Genomic DNA, 18422 nt, shown 5'->3' with positions numbered 1-18422 from the left:
ATCTTTGGTTTAAAAAAAATGGGAGCACGCAAGTCCCTATTTTCAAAAACTTCATTGGCTGCCCCTTGAGGCAAGAATTTTATTTAAATTTTCTTGTCTCTGTTTCAAATTAATCTTTGGTTTGGCCCCTATGTACCTAGTTTCCCACTTCAATTTGGGTTGTACTATCAGGCCCACATGTAGAATCCACATATTTATACACCCAACAATAAAGGCCTGCCGTTACAAAAGATTCCTGGACAGAACTCTAACTTTCCAGGCAGGTAAACTGAACAACTGGCTGGGTAACATTATCGTGCACTCTTCATTAGTAAAAACGAAACTGTTCAACCGATTTTTCACCTAAGAATTTGTTGTTCATCATCTCTCCTATTCTGTATACTGAATTCATTACTTCTTCAATCTAACTATGTCGTTGACTGTCCAGCACTTCTTATTGTAAACCGCCTCGAACTATCATGGCTTTGGCGGTATATAAGAAATAAATTATTATTATTATATGAAGAGAATTACACCATATTGATATCTATAGTAAGGGGTTTACTTTGGACTCCTGGGAGAGGCTGGTAGCTTCATAGACTAGCAGGATTCACATGCTGAGAGACTACCCTCTCTAGGCTGATATGCTTAGCACCCTGCTGATTATCCCCAGGAAAACTTTGTATTGGGAGAGCCTAGGGGTGCCTAGTGTTGAATGGTTCTTTTAAGTGCTGCCCTTTTTTGCTTCTCCCTCAATCTGACAAGTAATTAAGATTTTTAAGTGGTACAGAACATGCAGATAGTTATGAAACTCAGACACATAGTGGCTCATGTTTTATATTCAGGCATCCCAACATGTTTAAAGATTAGTTTATTGATTTTGACAAATATGACCTCCTGCATCAGAGCTCTACCATCTCTGTAATTAAGTTAAAATGTAGCCAAATGTGGTAATATGGTTGGTGTTATGAAAGTAATTTAGACACAGTAGAAGTTTTGATGCCATAACCTTTTCTCCCATTTAATATAAACTTTATTCTGCTGGTACAAAATCATCTTTGGGGTAATCACCTTTTTGCTTTCATTGAAATTCTAATGCATGTGAACTAAAAAACCATACCTCAAAACCTGTACTATCCTAACTGGAACCCTGTATGTGGTTCAGTTGGGTCTGAAATGAGGGTAAATGGATATGCTTTGATTAAATTCTCTGTGCATTTCTTGCAGCCTTGTTACAGAAATACTTGGACAACTATGACCTTAGTATAAAGGTGATCTATATTTTGGGAACGTTGGGGTTTTCCATCGGCACTGCAGTCATGTCAATCTTTCCAAATGTTTACGTCTCGATGATCATGATCAGTACTATGGGAGTTGTCTCGATGAGTATATCATACTGTCCTTATGCACTTCTAGGACAATACCATGAAATTAAACAGGTAACTGTCAAATTTGAGATGTGCTCTAAATTATGTTCAGAGAAAGAAATGAATAATCAGTTTGGCTCTTATCAATACCAGCTACTAAATCATACCAGTGAGCTATATTTCAGTAGAACTTTATCAGTGGTGGTAGAACAAAACAAAAGTTTGAAAAATGCAACTTGAAGATTGGACTTTTGTGTATAGCACAAAAATGACTTTGAAGTTTTCATACCATTAAGTTAATCCAAGGTAGCAATTCTTAATGTTTTTTGGAAGCATGTGCATTAAAACAATGTCTACAGAACCCACAATATCATGGAAGCACATATTGTGAATGCTCATTCCTATAGAAATCACCAAAGGTCTCAAGGGGGCATGGTGGGCACTTCCACTTTACAAGTGGAATATGTATGTATTTCAAAATTTCCCTCTTGGTATTTTAAACCTTATTTGAATTTCAAGTGTGAGCAAACTCCTCATTTGGACCTGCAGTTTTGATAAATGATAAATGAAGTGACAGGGTAATTATGCTTATTCCCTTGTTCTCTAAAACTTTAGAACCCAGCTCCTTAATTGGCTTCTCTAATAGTGCATTTTTACAAATTAACACGTGCACTTGTCAGCACTTTAAATATGGACATTTTAAACTTGGTATTTAGCATGTAAGTATCATCACTTGCAAGTAATGGTGCTCTGTTTTCATTGCACATCCTTTATAAGGCTGCACATTGAGCAAGCCTTTTGTAAAATACCCAGCACATTTTAAACATCGTAATTTGGACATCCCTTTATGACCTAGACATCTTATACAAAAATGGAGTTCCGCATCACATTAGAAAGCTGTTCTGCATGCATCTTAGCTTTTCTCTAAGCTTTTCTTTAAACTGATTTTTTTTTATACTATCTAAACTATTTTCTATTTAAGATACTTTACAGCCATGAAATAAAGATTAGTTTTTAATTATGTAATATGAGGCTCTATAGTTATGCAAAGTTTAAATTTTTGGGTAAATTCCATTAATCCGTTCCTAATGTCACGGGCAGTTTTTCTATGTAGAATATCACAGATGTTTGGTTTTACATTTCTCAAAACTGTGAATTTATGATGGAGAGAGAACATGCTGCTTCTCCACAGAAAAATGTAATAAAATAGAGTTGAGAAAAAGACCGCCCCATTGTTCCTTTGCAAATCAGTGTACACAGAACAATCCCTTACCTCTTAAGTGCTAAGTTCATATATCTGCACATTTGCAGAAGGAGCTAAGTGTGAGGAGAGAAGGGCAAGCACTGCTAAGCAGTAAAAATGAGACCTTTTGAGCAGAATATTCCATAAAATCTTGGGATCTTTGTGTGTATAGCCTGAGGCTGATCATATTCTCTCCTTGGAGGAGAAAACATATGACAGCAGGCCATGAGAGACCCAGGTTTGGTAATATTTTAATGATATTTCTCTACCTATGGGTAAGGCAGGCATGCATGCAAAATGCAAACCTTCATCTGGTTGTAAATATTAAGAGTATACCAGCAAAAATGAGTCTTTCTACTACTACTACTACTATTAATTATTTCTATAGCGCTATCAGAATCATGCAGTGCTGCACAGTCAGAGTAAGAAAATAGTCCCTGCTCAAGAGCTTACAATCTAAACAGGCAAGACAGACAAACAGGATATCATGGATACAGTTAAGGGGAATGGTTAATCAGCAGGCTGGATTGGAGGTTAGAGGAATAGGGTTAAGGATTGAAAGTTATATCAAAAAGATGGGTTTTCAGTCTGCTTTTAAACAAGGGAAGGGGCTTGACGGACAAACTTGGGTAATTTATTCCAGGCATAGGGGGCATCTAGATGAAAGGAAGTCTGGAATTGGCAGTGGAGGAGAAGGGTAATGTTAAGAGTGACTTATCTGAGGAACAGTTCTCTGGGAGGCATATAAGGAGAGAGAAGCGAGGAGAGATATTGAGGGGCAACAGATTGAACACATTTGTAGGTCAGCAATAAGATCTTGAACTGTATGTGATGACAGATAGGGAGCCAGTGAAGTGACTTGAAAGGGGTGACCTCCCTCCTCTGGTCATACTGATAAGTATTTGCATGACTGGTCAACCTAATTATTTGCATGTCTAGATAAGTATTTGCATGACTGGTCAACCTAATTATCTGCATGTCTAGATATTCTAAGTCTGCATTACCCATTCCAACCTGTACTTGCCGCCACTGATCGAGTGCATGGCTGAACCACCTCAGTTTGCCGACTTGGTTCTTCTATTCCAGCCTGTACCTGCAGTACGAGACAACCCAGGGTGTATATAACTTTAAAACTGTTGCTACTGAATTGGATTCAGGGCTACCTGATTTACTTCTAATCTAACTATTAATTCAATTGTTAATTTAACTGCGACCATCGAATCTGACTTAAGGATATCCGATCACTATCTATCTGATCTAACTGTTAATTTAACTGCGACCATCGAATCTGACTTAAGGATATCCGATCACTATCTATCTGATCTAACTGTTTAATTTAACTGCGACCATCGAATCTGACTTAAGGATATCCGATCACTATCTATCTGATCTAACTGTTTAATTTAACTGGTCTTATTGAATCCGATCTAATACGAGCTGATTCACTACCAATTAATTATCCTAGAAACTGGAAGTAACAGATATACCAATAGCCATTAGGACAAGTAGGAATCAGTTTAATCTACAAACATGCATCTCCTACTGATTCTACTAATCTACCTAATATGCAATAACATCAAGGACGTTAAGTCACTCTATCCACAGCTACACTCAGCCAATTATCCTGATCTACCCATCAGGCTTATAATTACCCAACAGGAAGACAGAGCAAACCACATCAAGGTAATCTCAAGCAACGGAAAACATCAACGTGCCCCAAAAAATAAAAAAGATAAGGGAAGTAAAAACTATCAGAACCACTACATCCATTAAACCTATCACATCTACTTCCATTCCTTGTGCATATCTTAACACCAGATCTGTTCGGAACAAAGCATTTTTAATTAAAGATTGGATCATCAACAAACAAATAGCTTGTCTTTTCTTAACGGAAACGTGGCTACTGTCTGAAGATGACCCTATAATAAATGATCTTCTACCAGATAATTTTAAAATTCACATGTTAAATCATGATGGAAGAAGAGGGGGAGGATTAGCAATTGTCGCCAAGGAAGGATTTGTAGTTGAACTATTAGATTCCAAAATGACCAATAAACTAGAAATATTAGCCTGTAAAATTAGCAATAAGGATCTAGAAGACTCCCTCTCTCGTATACTATTCTATGTTCCACCAAAAAGCTGGCCAAAAGCTAGAGAGGACTTCTGCGAATTCGTCCTACACAACTCAATCACCTCATCACATAATCTAATTGCAGGAGACATAAACTTACATCTAGATGAAATAGACAACCCAGAAACGAAAGACTTTAAAAACTTTCTTTCTTTACTCAATTACAATCTCCCTTCACCCACTCAAACACATGAAAAAGGCCATCATTTAGATGTGGTAGCGATGTCCGTAAAGGAGATTATAACCCCTCCCATCTCTCTCTCGGACGGTACTTGGTGTCATGATATCTGGTCTGACCATTTCACTTATTTCAATCTAATCTGGACTCAGCTAAAATCTATGACACACCCACTGAGAACACCTCACAAGGGGCCATATCAACCCAGAGGAATATTGGTCACAATATGACCAACAAGCTAAGATAGAAGGAGTTGACTTCTATGATCACTGGACGATTACTAGCACATCCATTTTAGATAAAATTGTCCCGAAACGAAATAGTAAAAGCTGCTCAAACAAATAGCCCCAGGTACGTTAGATAGATTGTGAGCCCACCGGGACAGATAGGGAAAATGCTTGAGTACCTGATTGTAAAACCGCTTAGATAACCTTGATAGGTGGTATATAATTTATTTATTTATTTTATTTATTTATTCATTTTATTTATTTATTCTTATTCTTATATCCCGCCTGTAATCTTGCGACTTCTAGGCGGTTAAACTTGAAACTTTTTTGACATCGAACTCCTAACAATGAAACAATCAGTAAGACGATTAGATAGAATCTGGAAAAAAACGGGAAAACTGTCAGACCGAAACAACTGGAGATCCAACATAAAACTCTATAAACAACAAATAAAAGAAAAACGTAAAACGTTTTACTCATTCAAAATTAAATCATCTAATACTAATTCAAAAGGAACCAACACAAAAGAACTGTTCAACATAGTTAAATTTATTTGACACCACACGCTACATTCAACCCATGCATAATACCAAGCTACCCTCAGCAAATGATCTAGCACAACATTTTGATTCAAAAATCAAAAACCTAAGAAATAACTACTCAACAATTATTGCATATGAACATCAGTCAATTTATATGCACAGAAATGAAATACCAGTGGATATGATCTGGAGCTCCTTCCATAAGTTAGAATGGAATAACTACATCAAGCTATATAACAAATACTCAGAATCATACTGTGTCCTGGACTCATGCCCCCCAGAAATTATGAAAGCAGCTCCATTAGACTTTAAATTATCTCTACTGAATTATCTAACCAATAACCTTAACAATGGAAAATTCCTCACTAACAATGGGCATATTATAATAACCCCAATCCCCAAAAATCGTAAAGAATCATCATCAAAAACAGTAACCAACTATAGACCAGTAGCATCTATTCCATTCATGGTAAAAATCATGGAAGGATTGGTACACACCCAGCTAATGGAACATCTCGACCAATTCTCTATTCTGCACGAAACTCAATCTGGTTTTAGGCCTATGTTTAGCACTGAGACAGTAATTGCGGCTATCCTGGACAATTTGCGCTACCTATTTAGTAAGGGCCTCAACGCCCTAATCATGCAATTTGACATGAGCTCTGCATTCGACCTGGTGGACCATGGTAAACTGTTACAATGCCTAGACGCCATCGGAATCAGAGGAGATGTACTGAACTGGTTTTGAGGTTTCCTTATATCATGCACCTACCAAGTCCGCTTTAATCACGATCTCTCTGACTCCTGGCCATCTGGCGTGCCACAAAGATCACTACTATCCCCTTTGCTCTTCCAACATTTTCATGTCCTCCCTTGTCCCAGCTGGGGATAAAACTATATAGCTACGCTGACAACTTCACGATAATTATCCCATTCACTAACTCCGTCTCAGAAGTCACCCCCAAAGCAACAGAAGTACTAAATCAGATGGAGCAATGGATGACTGAATTCAGACTAAAACTAAACTCAGAGAAAACAAAATTTTTCATAGTATTGCCAAACCCACTTGACACAAAATCACCATTGTGTATCAATAACCTTAGCTATCCCATTCAACCCACTATGAAGGTATTGGGAGTAACACTGGACCAGAGCCTGACCATGAAAGACCAGGTAGACTCCTTGATTAGAAAAATCTTTCTCACCCTCTGGAAGCTTCGGTCCATCAGAGCTTACTTCGATGTCTCATCATTTCAAATTCTGGTACAATCCTTTATACTGAGTCAACCCGATTATTGTAACATCGCCTACTTGGCACTCCCCCAGAAGAATATGCGGCGATTGCAACTAGTACAAAATGCAGCGGTCAGACTACTTTGCGAACTGAAGAAGTTCGACCACATAACACCTTCCTATCGACTTACACACTGGCTACCGATGGAGGCATGTGTGAAATTCAAGTTTGGTTGTTTTTGCTTCAAGGTACTTTATGGCTTAGCCCCTAAATATATAACGGATCTTTTCTCTTTTTCAACCAACAAACATAGGCGAAGCTCACACCCGAACTTTGTTTCCCCACCGGTCAGAGGCTGTAAATGTCATCATCAACATCTTTTCTCACATCAAGCAGCTCTGTGGGGTAAAGGCCTAGAACAATTACTTGCGCCTACTACCTATAGGGAATTCAGAAAATGTCTAAAAACACATCTGTTCCTGAAATACTTAGGAAACCAACTTATACAATCCTAGCCCTCTAACAAATGATCTCCAGAACTGTCAATCACCAAGTCTATACTTTGTTGATTCCACTCTCTCTGTAACTTCTTTAATCATTGTAAACCGTATAGAACTTCACGGTCCTGCGGTATATAAAAAACTATTATTATTATAAGTATAGCAAGATTGGAAGAAGATAATAATAATAATAGTAACTTTACTCTTCTATACCGCCACAGTCAAAAAGACTTCTAGGCGGTTCACATCGAAGAAGACTGGACAATCGGCGAATTACAGAATGCAAGAAGGGGTACAGCATATTACATAAGAAATAGATAAAAGGACAAACATATTACACCAAGGTTGAATAGAGGGAGAATATAACTTAATAAGTGGTGAGGTTTCATGCAGTACAATTTTGGACAGATTGCAAGGTGGAGAGGCAACACTGAGGGATACCAGTTAGGAGTAGATTGCCGTAATCTAAGCGTGAGGTTACGAGAGCTTGGACAAGGGTACTCAGAGAGGAAGGGGTGAATTTTGGTGATATTGATTAGATAGAAGCGACAGGTCTTAGCAGCTTGTTGGATATACATAGAAAATGAGAGGTCAGAATCTAAGACCACTCCAAGGTTGCGAGCAGAGGAGACTGGACCAATGACAGTATTATTTGCTGAGATGGAGGAGGAGCAGAGGGTTTAGGAGGAAAGGAAAGAGGAGCAGCTCAGTCTTGGACTTATTTAGTTTCAGATGACGGCAGGGAATCCAGGCAGCAATGTCAGCCAAACAAGCAGAGACTTTTCTGTAGAAAAACAAACAAACATACAATACAAATCCCAGTTGTCTATGCCAATTATACTGCCCAGGTACAGCACTTCATCTGATAGAAGGAAAAAGGCCTCAGAAGTTATTGGGAAAAGTATTACCCCGGAGCTGTGAAAGAAGGAGTTGCGTGTATACACAGGCTCCCCTGCATGCTTCTATCATTGGCCACTGGAAAAACCTCTTTTCTATAATAGGCGTAGATTTTAAATGTAAATCTTATGCGTAAGCTTTACACATACTGAAATTTATAAAAGATGTAAAAAAATGCTTTTCTTAATGCTGGTCTTTAATTAGGTTCTACCAGGGTTCTATCTTTTCTTGCTGTCATCGGACTCTGCTTGCAACAGATTACACATTGTCTTAGCCTTTCTGTAGAAAACCATGCTTTAAATCAACTCTGACTAGCGATTTAAGTCAAATCCACCCTGTTTAAGTGATGTTGAGCTTTCTCCTTAACCACTCAATTATTCTAACTACATTTCCCCCTGTAAAAGTGAAAAGACCTTTCTTGTTTGGATTTTAGCTCACTTCATTTTTTTCTTTTGCAAGCGAGCCTGTACTTGGTGCATGCTTGAGATTCTAAAGAATATACAGAGCCAATGAGCCATAGTTCATTAAGCCTATCCAAGTTCAGTCCTTGGGGGACTGCAAACTAGCCAGGTTTTCAAGATATCTTTAATGTGCTTGAGAGACTTCTGTATCCATTACTTCCATTGTATGAAAATCATTCGTGTGTATGTTCGTTAGGGATATTCTGAAAACCTGGCCAGTTTGCAGGGCCTAAGGACTAAACTTGGATAAGCCTGCTCCACATAGTTTTCATGCAACAATTTGATGCTGTTGCTTTTACTGAATGGAGAAGGAAATGGAAGAGGTTTTTGGGTGGTTTTTTTGTTTTGCTTTTGTTTCTTGCAGTGAGTGTGGGAAATGTGGTAAGGAGGGTGGAGAAAATGAGACCAAGTAGAGCCCTGGAAGAACAGTTTAAAGCAAAAGAAAATGTCTCATAGATCCATTGATAATGTGAGGTAAGGATAATACAGCTTGCTTAGATCCTACTTGACTTTTCTCAATTTCTTGGTTTTCAGTATATTCACCACAGTCCTGGGAATTCGAAACGTGGCTTTGGCATAGACTGTGCAATCCTTTCCTGCCAGGTTTATATCTCTCAAATCCTGGTAGCGTCTGCGCTTGGTGGAGTGGTTGATGCAGTTGGCACAGTTAGAGTCATTCCATTGGTGGCATCTGTAGGATCGTTCCTGGGATTTTTGACCGCAGTGTTCCTGGTAATTTATCCTGACACATCAGAGGAGCCGAAAGATGATGCAAAAGGCCGGAAATCCATAGAGGCCCCTCGGAGTGATAGCACAAATGCTGAGAAACCAACCATCTTGAAGCTTTCTCGGAAAGGGCAGGCTTTAACAGAAGGAGAAAAAGAGTCTACCTTTTGATGTGGTCATCCTTCACACATTCCAAACTGTTCCAATACATGAACTGGGGTAGGGGTGGGAGGGAAAGATGTTTCAAAACACTGACATGCACTTTTGAGTTGCATTGCAGCAAACATGGTGGTTTCATCCATGTTTCATCATTAGGATGAGGTTCGGTCCCAGTAATTGCTTTCCATACAAAGATTTAAACTGCTTCCTTTGTTAGCAGGTCGGTGAAAAATGAATTTTAAAAAATAATCCCACTGCGACTTCAGTTATTCAGCAGGTATATTGATCTACATGTTTTTCATATCGCAGATTTACAATAAATGAACCTGTTGAGAAAAATGAAAATTTTTGCAAACTTAAAGTTGGTTTTTTTTGGGTTTGTTGGTTTTTTTGTTTTGTTTTGTTTTGTTTTTTTAACTCATGATGATATTCTAGTAATATTTTTGCCTGACTCTTTCAGATCCTGAGTATTTTATTAGGCAAACCTAATGCATCTTCCTCACTGCCCCCCCTAAGAGGCACATCTGCTTCCTACAGCTTTCTTACTCCCTCCCCACCTTATTTAGGTTTTATTTTGCCACAGGTCTGGTATAATTAATACCAGATGTGGATATGTGTGATTTTTGTTTTTAAAATTTACTTAAAAGCAAATTTTTCTTTGAGTAGAAATACTTAATCTTATTGAACTTTTGACAAATCACTTCAAAATGTTTTGAAGATTGAATGTGTTGGTTTGTATCAGCCGCGGAGCTGACGTTTAGACTGGTAACTTATTGAAGTCCAAAAGCATCAGGTCTTACAGGTCACCTTGTTTGATTTGGTCAACCAAATTTACCTGCCTCAGGATTTAACCTAAAGCATCATGCAGAACCTGAACTAGCCATCTGGATAGGACGAAAAGCATTTTTTTTTCCTGTAGGCATAATGAGATGAATGTGTTAGTGGATAAGACTTTACATCTGCAAAACTTGTGTTCTGAATCGGAGCAGATGGAAGGATGGGGGTTGTGTTCAAGAAGTGTGTTTGGCAGTAGAAGCAGAGTTTATAACTGGCATCCACTGGAACACTTTGTGACCATTTGAGGCAGAAGCATGTAAGCTAGTGAGATCTGTGTGCTGCTCTCTTGGCACCAAGGTTGATCTTTTTCCTTTGATCTAGAGATGAAAAGAATTCTGTCAGCTTTGTGAAGAAAGTGGCCATGAGGATGCACATTTTATTTAATCTCTTTCTGCAGAGAAAATGTGATATATATTGCACTTTTAATAATTCTTGAATATTTTGGTTTAACTGGGAAATCATGATGGTGCAGTGTTAATACAAAAAAAACATACTAGGAATCAGTCCATTGCAAACCTGAGGCCTACCTCTCATATTTTGGAAGGTAACCACAAATATTTACATTTAGAATCTACCAATTGTATAAATTCAGGCATTTTGGTTTTCAATGGACTTACTGTATAGATCACTGACTAAGGATATGTAGCTCTAAGATGCAGAGCCTTCATCATGAGGGTTTACTTATCTGCTGCTCCCTGCATTCCATATGTGAGACCAGGAATGCTTCCATAGGAGTTACATGAGTTTCATTTGCACTTGTGGCTTGCTAAGTCACTGACTAACTTGGTAGTTATTAATAACTTATTAAATACATGATTGCCCAGATAGGTGTCTTTAACTAAATGGGTGTTTCTTGAGGCTTTACCTCCTATAGAAGGAGCTATGCAGAGCATCATTCTGGAAGTTCTTGGAGGTGTGCTAATTGTACCCAGAGCTCTGAATTCAGGAGAGGCCACTGCTGTAAACTCACAAATTTTATATCTGTCAAGTAGAGAGGAAGATAGGTAGAATGTGAAGGGGGAAGGTCTGGCCTAGCGATTTTTTTCCTCTTACCTCCTTTGGGCTTCCAGCTCAGGTGTAGCCACCCTCAGTAGGGTTGTGGCACCATGAGCCTTCCTCCTTTTCATTGTGTTCCCTTCCAAGTGAGTCTAGCCACTGCAGCAAGATGACTAAAGTGGACCTGTTATGCAATACAGATGCTCCCTTCATCTGGCCTAAGAACATTTTTTCTGCAGGTTCCCTAGCCAGTCCAGGAATCGAGTCCTAGGTCCTCAGCATTGTAGTGCACAGTAGTGTCCCTGAAAGTCGAGGCCAGATTTTGGTGAAAGGTGCTTGATTTGGTGCTTTGGCAGTGCTAGTATTTCAGCTAGTTCCACACTCAGACTCCAGAAAAGCTGGTCAACCCCAAGATACAGTAGCCTTTTAAAAAGATTTTTGAGCATCAAAGCCAGAGGCTCCATCTAAAATCTGTGAACTCCTTCACAATGTGTTAAATTGTGTTCACTGAAGTACTACAGGAATGCAGGACATGAGGGGAAGAAGGGGCACTACCTCCCTGATTCTTCTCAGGAAAACAAGTGTTGCAATAATTGTGCTGCCTCAGCATTATCTTAGAGAAATACTGCATGAGTGAATTATACTGCAGTTCAGTTCAGCAGAAAGATGAAACAAGCAGTTTTCTGTGAATTTACTTGAAATTCAGCATATTTGAAATAAAATTGTATATTCAGTATAGCTCAAATTAGCATGCTATTGTCAGCATTTTTGACCAGCTACAGAGGGCATCCTCTGCCATTCAGTGCATTGAGTAGCAGTGAGAATGAATTTGTCATTGCAGGCTACTTGAAATCCATAGCACTGAATGACTGAACTGCCCAGGACCTGGGCAAGAGAAGACATCTCACAAGTTTTGATATTTTTTCTCAAATGTTAATATTTTGTGTTGGGCACTTTTAGTTGTATTCTAAAAGGGGAAAGTGGTAACTACTGGAACCGTTTCAAACCATTTCATATTCAATGTTGACCATCTCATGTACTAGAGATGAAGCATTGTTACATCCCTAAAACATCTTGCATGCCAGAGAGTTAAACCTAACTAGAATTTATAATGGCTTTAAAAAAGAGATGTTTATAGAAATATATTTCTAATTATATATAATTCTGAGCACTGCCTTTGCTAGGAAAAGAACATTTTATTATCCATAAAATTGTGCTGTTAAGTAACAAGCAATTAATCTGATTAAATCTGGTTTTTAGCTTTTTATCCTTAGAGTGCATGGAAGCATGTAACTTTACTGCATGCAGTGAAGTGCTGCTATCTATTTACCAGAAAAAAATCAGTGCATGTTTTAGTAACTAGTCAACACTGCTAAGAAGCTTGCAATCAAAGTGTGTAGGCTTAACTGCATCATGAATTCTAGAAACGTGCTTAGAGTATTTATTTGTAGTCATCATACCAGAACATTTTTGATTCAGAGATTCATTTTTACCCTCTTATCTTTAAATGATTACTAAAGGTTGCAATAACCCAATTTTTTAAACTACTTAGTCACTTTGAAAGTACCCCTCTAAAGGGGTGACTATATTTAGGCCCAGAATGTACCTCTTTGGTGTCTATTTTTATAAATGAAAAATTGGTGCCTAATTCTTTATAGAATACTAGTGTAACAGGTCAAATATTGGCCTGTGTTTAGGCTCAAGCTCTTTATATCAGCCAGAGAGCTGGTGTAAATGTTTGCTCCTAGATTATGACAGGACATGCATAGATCAGTGTTTATGATAAGTTAGGGCTCCTTTTACAAAGGCATGCTAGCCGCTACCTCCTCTTTTTAAGCAGGCAGTAATTTTTCAGCTAGCGCGCGCTAATCTTGTGCGTGCGCTAAAAACGCTGGCATACCTTAGTAAAAGGAGCCCTTAGTTACTTCATATATTTCTGGAAAAAAATCTTTGAATTAAGGACTGGTAGGAATCTCAAGAGATCGCTTTATTCGGCCTCTGCTACCAGGAGGATCCCTTTTACCTATACCCATCTATTTGTTTCCAAAACCCTTGCATGGTGGACTTCCCCCACCTTTCTGTATAAACCAGGGGTGTCCAACCTGTGGCCCGAGGGCCGCATGCGACCCCGTGAAGTATTTTGTGCGGCCCCGGTCAAGAGCGATGCAGTGTTTTCCTCTGCTGCCCCCGGGTGTTTACCATCTTGCCGGCTCCCTCCTCTGTCTTGCTGCAGCTTTTGTGCGGCCTCAGAAAATTTATTTTCGGCCAATGCGGCCCAGGGAAGCCAAAAGGTTGGACACCCCTGGTATAAACTTTTGCATTTATGGAGTTCTTGAAGTATATCTGAACCTGCAAAATGGTGTCTGTCTACTGATGTGCAAATTGAACGGTTGTGAGATTAAAAGAAAGCAAATGATTCCACTGTTAGCAAAATAAGGTTACACTGAAATATATTGATTTATGAATGATAAAAAAAATACCCATCATACAAGTGCAAAGAGACTTTTACTGTTTTGTACATCATGAGGATAATTTTCTAACAGGCTGCCTCTTTTGAAGCTATTATATAAAGACACAGATGCCTTTATAAAATATTAGGGGCAAAAAAGCAGATATTGCTCCTAGATTAAAGCCACAGACATAAATGTTTGCATATGACATGCATACTATATAATATGGCCAGTGGTGTAGTAAGGAGGGGGGGTGGATTGCCCCAGGTGCCATCTAGGTGGGTGTGCCGGCACCTCTCCACCTCACCAGTACTCCCCCCCCCTGTGCCTCTTTGCTGGGGCGAGCAGCAGCTCTAGCTTGCTGCTTGCGCTGGCCTCTGCTCTCCCTATGAAGTCACTTCCTGGTCGTGGGACCAGAAAGTGACATCAGGGGGAGAGCCAAGGTTAGCGCGGGCAGCCAAGTTAGAGGTACAAAGGAAGGGGTGCGCACACACAGCAGGGGGGTAGAGGGGGGGCACCTCCTATCCTCGCTATGCCACTATATAAGGCACATAAAAATTGCAACTTTCCCTCTGAATATATGTGCAGATTGCATGTATGTCTCCCTGGCAGTACTTTTGCACATGAAAAGACTGGGGTGATTTTAATAACATTCATGTATTTAAGACTTTTACATGGCAAAAATCCTTTATCAAATCACATATCTTGTCCTGTGTGCTCAGTTCTTGTCATCAGTTGTTAAGGAGGTTTTTGCCCTCTTGCATATGTTGTTAAACAAATGTCAGTGTTCAAGTCAGTAGGCTTGCTTGGGTGGCTGGTATACCAAAAGTTTCAGAAAACATATTAGTGCATATCTTATTGTATTTACTGGCACAGATGTTCATTTCAGATAAATGTTAAAATGTCTTCTCTAACAGAATTTAGGGGGCAGGAGGAGATAACAATCATGAGGGAGAAAGCACTTAACTTCTGTTATTGAGGTAAAGAGACAAATTTTCCTGGAATTTTATATTTTGAGTACTGATCAATAGCTGTAGCTCTACCTCTCAGTTGCTGTGGAAGAAGGTGCAATCTTTATGGCAACATTAACTTGTTTGTTTTGTTGTTTGGTTTTTTTTCTTTATTATGTTGCCTCCAAAAACTTGCAAAATATACCTTTACTCTTTTTGTCTTGTCTAGATGTTATAATGCTGGACGAAATCTGATTTCTGTACAATTCTGCTATGAGACACTTGGTCTTGGAATTCTTGAAAGGGTTAGTGTCATGTTATCTGGACGTTCTGACACTCCATTTGGTGTTGATGGTTTGACTTTACACTAGAAAGCAAGAGGTAGATGCTCAAATGTAAACCCTTTGAAGATGAAAGTAAAACCATCAAAATGACACGAAGCTACAGTTTAATGATCATTACAATAGGGGTATCTGATTTAAGAACACGTATTGTGTCCTTGGATGCAATTGATAATTATACACCTTACTTCACCAGATTGTTCCCTGGAGAGTTTCGGTTTCTTTATTTGTGTTTTTTCTTATTTCTAGCTGACTAGAGATGTTTGCTAAAAGACATTGAATCTTTTGGAGGCATAAACTAGCCACTTGAAAGTTGAGGAAGGAGAAAAGTGGTTTACTTTGACACGTGAGGTTGCATGAAACAAAGTGTCGCAAGAGTGGAAGAACAAGGAACCTCTCTCTACGAAAGCTGTAAAAGGAGTAGGGTTAGGTCTTCCAACAAAACTTTGTCACCTGATGGAAATGAATGATAAATCAACAGCTGGGACCAACATGGTTCTATCGTTTGCCTTCCTTGCGGGTCTGCTAATGTTTAACCAAAACAGAGAATGGCATGGGAACAAATTTGCCCCTGCCTCATCGCCGACATGGAGACAAATTTGTCCGTGTACCTGCAGGATCTAACTCCATCTCTGCAAGTTCTGTCCCTGTCCTCATCTGCACAAGCCTCGAACATTATGATTTTAAATGTGTCTGAAGCTTGTGCAGATGGTGACAGAGCTTGCAGGGATGGGACAGATCTCGATGGGAATAGGAACAAATTTGTCTAAAGACTTAATTCTTTTCTTGTAATGAAAATGTAAGGGAACACAGCATAGTATCCTGCTTATATAATTTGGTATAGATTTCACAGCTCATTTTTAATTTCACGGGCAATGAAATTAAAGCGCATAGTGAAACACGGCTCTGTGTTGGATCCCAGCTGTTGATTTCTTTGTGATTAAGCAAGTGTTTTATTGGAAGACCTAACAAGTCAATAAGGGCTGAGATTGGGGGGGGGGGGGGGTGACACGCTCAGTGATGGGTCAGCCTTGGTGACCATGTTGGGGAATTCAGCTAATCATTCCTTAGATGTTGAAACCTCAAATTTTTTTTCTCAGACAAAAACAAAACACTGCACTGGGCAAATGCTCAACATATTAAGATTTTTTTACTTGCAAAGGGTTGGAGAGGGCAGAATATACTGCCTACCTATTACCTCTTGGTTCAATATCTCTTGTTCTGAAGGTCAAATGGACACATGGGTCAAAATGTATGACCCTTTTCTGTGCTCCCTTTGTAACTATTAAATATTGCTTTTGCCTGGGAGGGGGAGAGATGGATTGGTTATTGTTTTGTTTTTTTCACTGTAAATGTAACCCATGCCTTGCTATGAAGCACACATTGTACTGTCTTTGGTAAGTGTAAATTATATTTTGTTTTGAAATGGAATTCCCATATATGGACCCCATTGTATCTGGATTCTGACTGGACAAATCTACAACAGACCTGTTTTGCATTTCTGCTCACATTTAGGGCCAAATAAGTGTGGCAAGGTGCACCAAATTTGCACAACAATAAACATGCCTGTGTCTAATAGAGCTTGACTTTTTTAAAAAAAATTTTTTTCTTTGCTCACACTGAATTATAGAATTAGTTTTGCATTCCTAAAACTGCCAAAACAGGTCTGAATTGCTTTTAAAAAGGATGCTCTTGTAAGCAGAAGTTACAGCCTTCTATAATCTTTATACTCTCCCTAATTGAATATTCCTGACAACTGACTGAGGCAAAGTGGTGTCTGCTAATATATGCAGCTTCACCTATTTTGTAAAATATGAAATAAGTTATGGCTACTTATTAGGCTGTGGATTAATGAGCACTTTTTAGTAAGGACCAAACTTCTTAAACCATTTTAAATACTTTTTCCTGTTTCTTTATTGGGATTTACTCAGTACTGCTTATGCAGCCTTTTCCCCAAACCCATCGTATTGTTACACAACACATGGGTTTTGAACATACCCAGAATGACTGTGTGCAATAAACATACAATCTGGCACTGGAAGGTAGTCATGATGTGGTTGGAATGAGACTATATTGGCAACTAAATGCTGAACAGTGGAGGAGGATTGTCCAAAATTTGCAAAGGTCTACAAAGATCAATGTCATAAGCACCTAACTTTGGAAAACTGGCTCCCATTATTGAAAAATTGCTTGACTTAGTTTCCAAATTTAAAATCAGTAGACAACCAGCCTCGTTAACAGCATGATCATTTTTAGAGGAAAACTGAATCTAATTGCTAAGTTGAATTAATGAGATAAATCTTGAAGCTGAAGGTGTAACAATATTTTAGGACTGTCTTTACAGTTAGTTTCCTCACAGACATAACATTAACATCAGACTCTGGTAGCTAAACTGTGCTTGCTTGCTTGCTTATTAAAATGCCTTCTATCAGTGGACACTTGCATTTAGGCATCTCATAAAGAAAATATTTAGTTCCATTGTGAACTGGCCATATAACTGTGTTTTTTATCAACTTATTAAGTTGGGGCACTATCGTAGCTCTTGCTGAGTTTAGCAATGCTATAAGTGTGTGTTAAACACATAAGTTTTATGAGAAAGGGATTAAAAGTAACGTGACATGGATGATTTTGTGCAAGTACATGAAATAACATGTTATTTCTACACTGAGCTTTTTCTTTTGTTTAGGTTAAGCAATTTTGCATGAAAGTTTTTGTTTTTCCTTTATTACTGCACTTTCTGTTCTGTGTTCTGATTTTAGTTATAAATTTAAAATATTGATTGAGATATATATATTTTACTCCACCTGGTTTGTTCTGATATGTTTGACAGTTCAGTCTTAATAAAATGTCAACAAGACTAAATATTGTGTTCTGGTGCCTGATTTATCTATCTGCGAAACACATTGGGTTAGGGGTGTTACCAAGAACTAGGCGCCACAGTGAGGCACACTGCCAGTTTTGTAAGAGCCCTTATATAGTACTAGTGGCCCATATGGTAGCTTAATGGCTGGCATAAAGTTGATGTGCCCAAGTGCCCCATGTAACTGATTAAAGGGTGAGCATGTTTGGCAACACACCTGGCCCACTTAGTGTACACTTCCCCTCACAGGTACACACTAAGCAACTTCACAGAACAGCACCTAGCACTTAAGTGCATAGCACCTCTAATGCACTTAAGGGGTCATTTTATCAAGCCGCGCTAGC

The 18422-nt window shown here is 38.7% G+C and overlaps 1 protein-coding gene across 1 annotated transcript in view; it reads left to right on the top strand.

Moving 5' to 3' along the window:
* SLC45A4 (solute carrier family 45 member 4) overlaps window positions 1-18074 on the top strand; it is a 182013-nt gene extending 163939 nt beyond the window's left edge. The window contains exons 7-8 of the mRNA XM_033933011.1: window positions 1207-1418; window positions 9294-18074. Coding sequence (XP_033788902.1) covers window positions 1207-1418; window positions 9294-9656 — 575 coding nt within the window. The 3' untranslated portion in view covers window positions 9657-18074. The remainder of the gene's footprint in view (window positions 1-1206; window positions 1419-9293) is intronic.
* The last annotated feature ends 348 nt before the right edge of the window (window positions 18075-18422 follow it).

Source organism: Geotrypetes seraphini, chromosome 2, assembly GCF_902459505.1.
Source record: "Geotrypetes seraphini chromosome 2, aGeoSer1.1, whole genome shotgun sequence".
Classification (NCBI taxonomy): Eukaryota; Metazoa; Chordata; class Amphibia; order Gymnophiona; family Dermophiidae; genus Geotrypetes; species Geotrypetes seraphini.
Note: the sequence above shows the minus strand (reverse complement) of the source record. Positions and strands in the feature narration are given on the sequence as shown.